This window comes from Chaetura pelagica, unplaced genomic scaffold, assembly GCF_000747805.2.
Source record: "Chaetura pelagica isolate M959 unplaced genomic scaffold, ChaPel_1.0 scaffold712, whole genome shotgun sequence".
NCBI lineage: Eukaryota > Metazoa > Chordata > Aves > Apodiformes > Apodidae > Chaetura > Chaetura pelagica.
In genome coordinates, this window is record NW_009952449.1 from 271 (window position 1) to 3,368 (window position 3,098).

The window sequence follows — 3,098 nt, forward strand, 5'->3', positions numbered from 1 at the left end:
ATGGGACCTGCCCCACGTTGGGCACCAATGGGTGATGGGACCTGCCCAACAGGTGATGGGACCTGCCCCACGTTGGGCACCAATGGGTTATGGGATGAGCCCAACGTTGGGCGCCACCCAATGGGAGATGGGACCTGCCCCACGTTGGGCGCCAACCAATGGGTCATGGGACCTGCCCCACGTTGGGCACCAATGGGTGATGGGACCTGCCCAACAGGTGATGGGACCTGCCCCACGTTGGGCGCCAACCAATGGGTCATGGGACCTGCCCCACGTTGGGCACCAATGGGTGATGGGACCTGCCCAATGGGTGATGGGACCTGCCCCACGTTGGGCACCAATGGGTGATGGGACCTGCCCCACGTTGGGCACCAACCATGGCCATCCATGGGCTCATGGGCTACTAGAGATGTCCCCAACCTTGTCCCCTCCCCACAGGGTGACTCTGGTGGCCCCTTGTCCTGCAACGGGACCCTCCAGGGGTTGGTGTCCTGGGGTCTCCAGACCTGTGCCCTGCCTGGGCGTCCTGGGGTCTACACCAGGGTCTGCAACTACGTGGGCTGGATCCGTCAGACCATGGCCACCAACTAGGAGCTGGCCACCAAGGAGGAGCTGGCCACCAGTGGGGGGGACAGGGGGGACATGGGGATGGGCCACCATGGCCACCAGAAGGAAGTTACGGAGCTGGGCCACCATGGATGACGAGCAGGGGGGACACAGACATGGACCTGGACCACCAAGGACTTGGGCCACCAAGGACTTGGGCCACCAAGGACTTGGGCCACCAAGGACCTGGACCACCAAGGACTTGGGCCACCAAGGACCTGGACCACCAAGGACTTGGGCCACCAAGGACAATGACTAAGGGGACACAGACCTGGGCCACCAGGGATGATGACTAAGGGGACACAGACAAAGACAAGAGACCTGGTCCACCATGGAGGACAACGAGGAAGACACAGACATGGACCTGGGCCACCAGGGGGCTGGGCCACCATGGAGCTGGGCCACCATGGACCAGAGATCTTGGCCACCATGGACCAGAGACCTGGGCCACCATGGACCAGAGATCTTGGCCACCATGGACCAGAGATCTTGCCCACCATGGACCAGAGATCTTGGCCACCATGGACCAGAGATCTTGCCCACCATGGACCAGAGATCTTGGCCACCATGGACCAGAGATCTTGGCCACCATGGACCAGAGATCTTGGCCACCATGGACCAGAGATCTTGGCCACCATGGACCAGAGATCTTGGCCACCATGGACCAGAGATCTTGGCCACCATGGACCAGAGATCTTGGCCACCATGGACCAGAGATCTTGGCCACCATGGACCAGAGACCTTGGGCCACCATGGACCAGAGATCTTGGCCACCATGGACCAGAGACCTTGGGCCACCATGGACCAGAGATCTTGGCCACCATGGACCAGAGACCTTGGGCCACCATGGACCAGAGATCTTGGCCACCATGGACCAGAGACCTTGGGCCACCATGGACCAGAGATCTTGGCCACCATGGACCAGAGACCTTGGGCCACCATGGACCAGAGATCTTGGCCACCATGGACCAGAGACCTTGGGCCACCATGGACCAGAGATCTTGGCCACCATGGACCAGAGACCTTGGGCCACCATGGACCAGAGATCTTGGCCACCATGGACCAGAGACCTTGGGCCACCATGGACCAGAGATCTTGGCCACCATGGACCAGAGACCTTGGGCCACCATGGACCAGAGATCTTGGCCACCATGGACCAGAGACCTTGGGCCACCATGGACCAGAGATCTTGGCCACCATGGACCAGAGACCTTGGGCCACCATGGACCAGAGATCTTGGCCACCATGGACCAGAGACCTTGGGCCACCATGGACCAGAGATCTTGGCCACCATGGACCAGAGACCTTGGGCCACCATGGACCAGAGATCTTGGCCACCATGGACCAGAGATCTTGGCCACCATGGACCAGAGACCTGGGCAACCATGGACCTGGGCCAGCATGAAAAAAGGTGGGCGGGGCCTCCAGGGAAGGGGGAGGGGCCAGGTCCAAGCTGGTGAAGGTCCCTTGAGGAGCACTCAACGGTTGGAGGCACCAAGGCAGGTGGAAGCACCAAGGAGAAGAAGGGAGGTGAAGAACGGGCCAATCAGAGCAAGGCACGATGGGCGGGGCCTCGTGGGCTGAGCCAATCGCTGGAGGACACGCCCAGGTCATGACCTGCCCCATTGGGAAGGTCCAAAGGCAAGTTTGGGGGAAACATGGATGGTCAAAGGTCTCCAAGAAACCAAGACCAATCACCAATGATCAACCAAGGTCTCCAAGACCAACCTGACCAATGGTCAATCAAGGTCTTGAAGACCAACCCAACCAATGGTCAACCAACGTCTTGAAGACCAACCCAACCAAAGGTCAACCAAGGTCTCCCAAGACCAACTCAACCAAAGGTCAACCAAGGTCTCCAAGAAGCCAAGACCAACCTGACCAATGGTCAACCAAGGTCTCCAAGACCAACCCAACCAATGGTCAACCAAGGTCTCCAAGACCAACCCAACCAATGATCAATCAAGGTCTTGAAGACCAACCCAACCAATGGTCAACCAAGGTCTCCAAGACCAACCCAACCAAAGGTCAACCAAGGTCTCCAAGAAGCCAAGACCAACCTGACCAATGGTCAACCAAGGTCTCCAAGACCAACCCAACCAATGGTCAACCAAGGTCTCCAAGACCAACCCGACCAATGGTCAACCAAAGTCTTGAAGACCAACCCAACCAATGGTCAACCAAGGCCTCCAAGGCGCCAAGACCAACCCAACCAATGGTCAACCAAGGTCTCCAAGGCACCAAGACCGACCCAACCAATGGTCAACCAAGGTCTCCAAGGCACCAAGACCGACCCAACCAATGGTCAACGAGCCTCAAGACCAGGTTGACCAATCCCAGAAGGCCCCGGGTGGGAGGGGCTGAGCTCACCATGACGTCATCACTGACGTCACCTCCGACGCAGAAGATGCAGCTTCAAAGAACCCGGAAAACGTCCCCAAAATGCAACAAATCCCCCCCCAAAAAAGACCCGGATGTGATGACGTCATGGG

The 3,098-nt window shown here is 58.7% G+C and overlaps 1 protein-coding gene across 1 annotated transcript; it reads left to right on the plus strand.

Moving 5' to 3' along the window:
• Nucleotides 1-438: 438 nt before the first annotated feature.
• LOC104384788 (kallikrein-14-like) lies at nt 439-591 on the plus strand (the record flags this gene model as incomplete). The annotated part of the gene is made up of 1 exon (XM_010008552.1): nt 439-591. A coding segment is annotated over one exon (153 nt), but the record flags the coding sequence as incomplete, so codon positions are not given.
• Nucleotides 592-3,098: the final 2,507 nt, after the last annotated feature.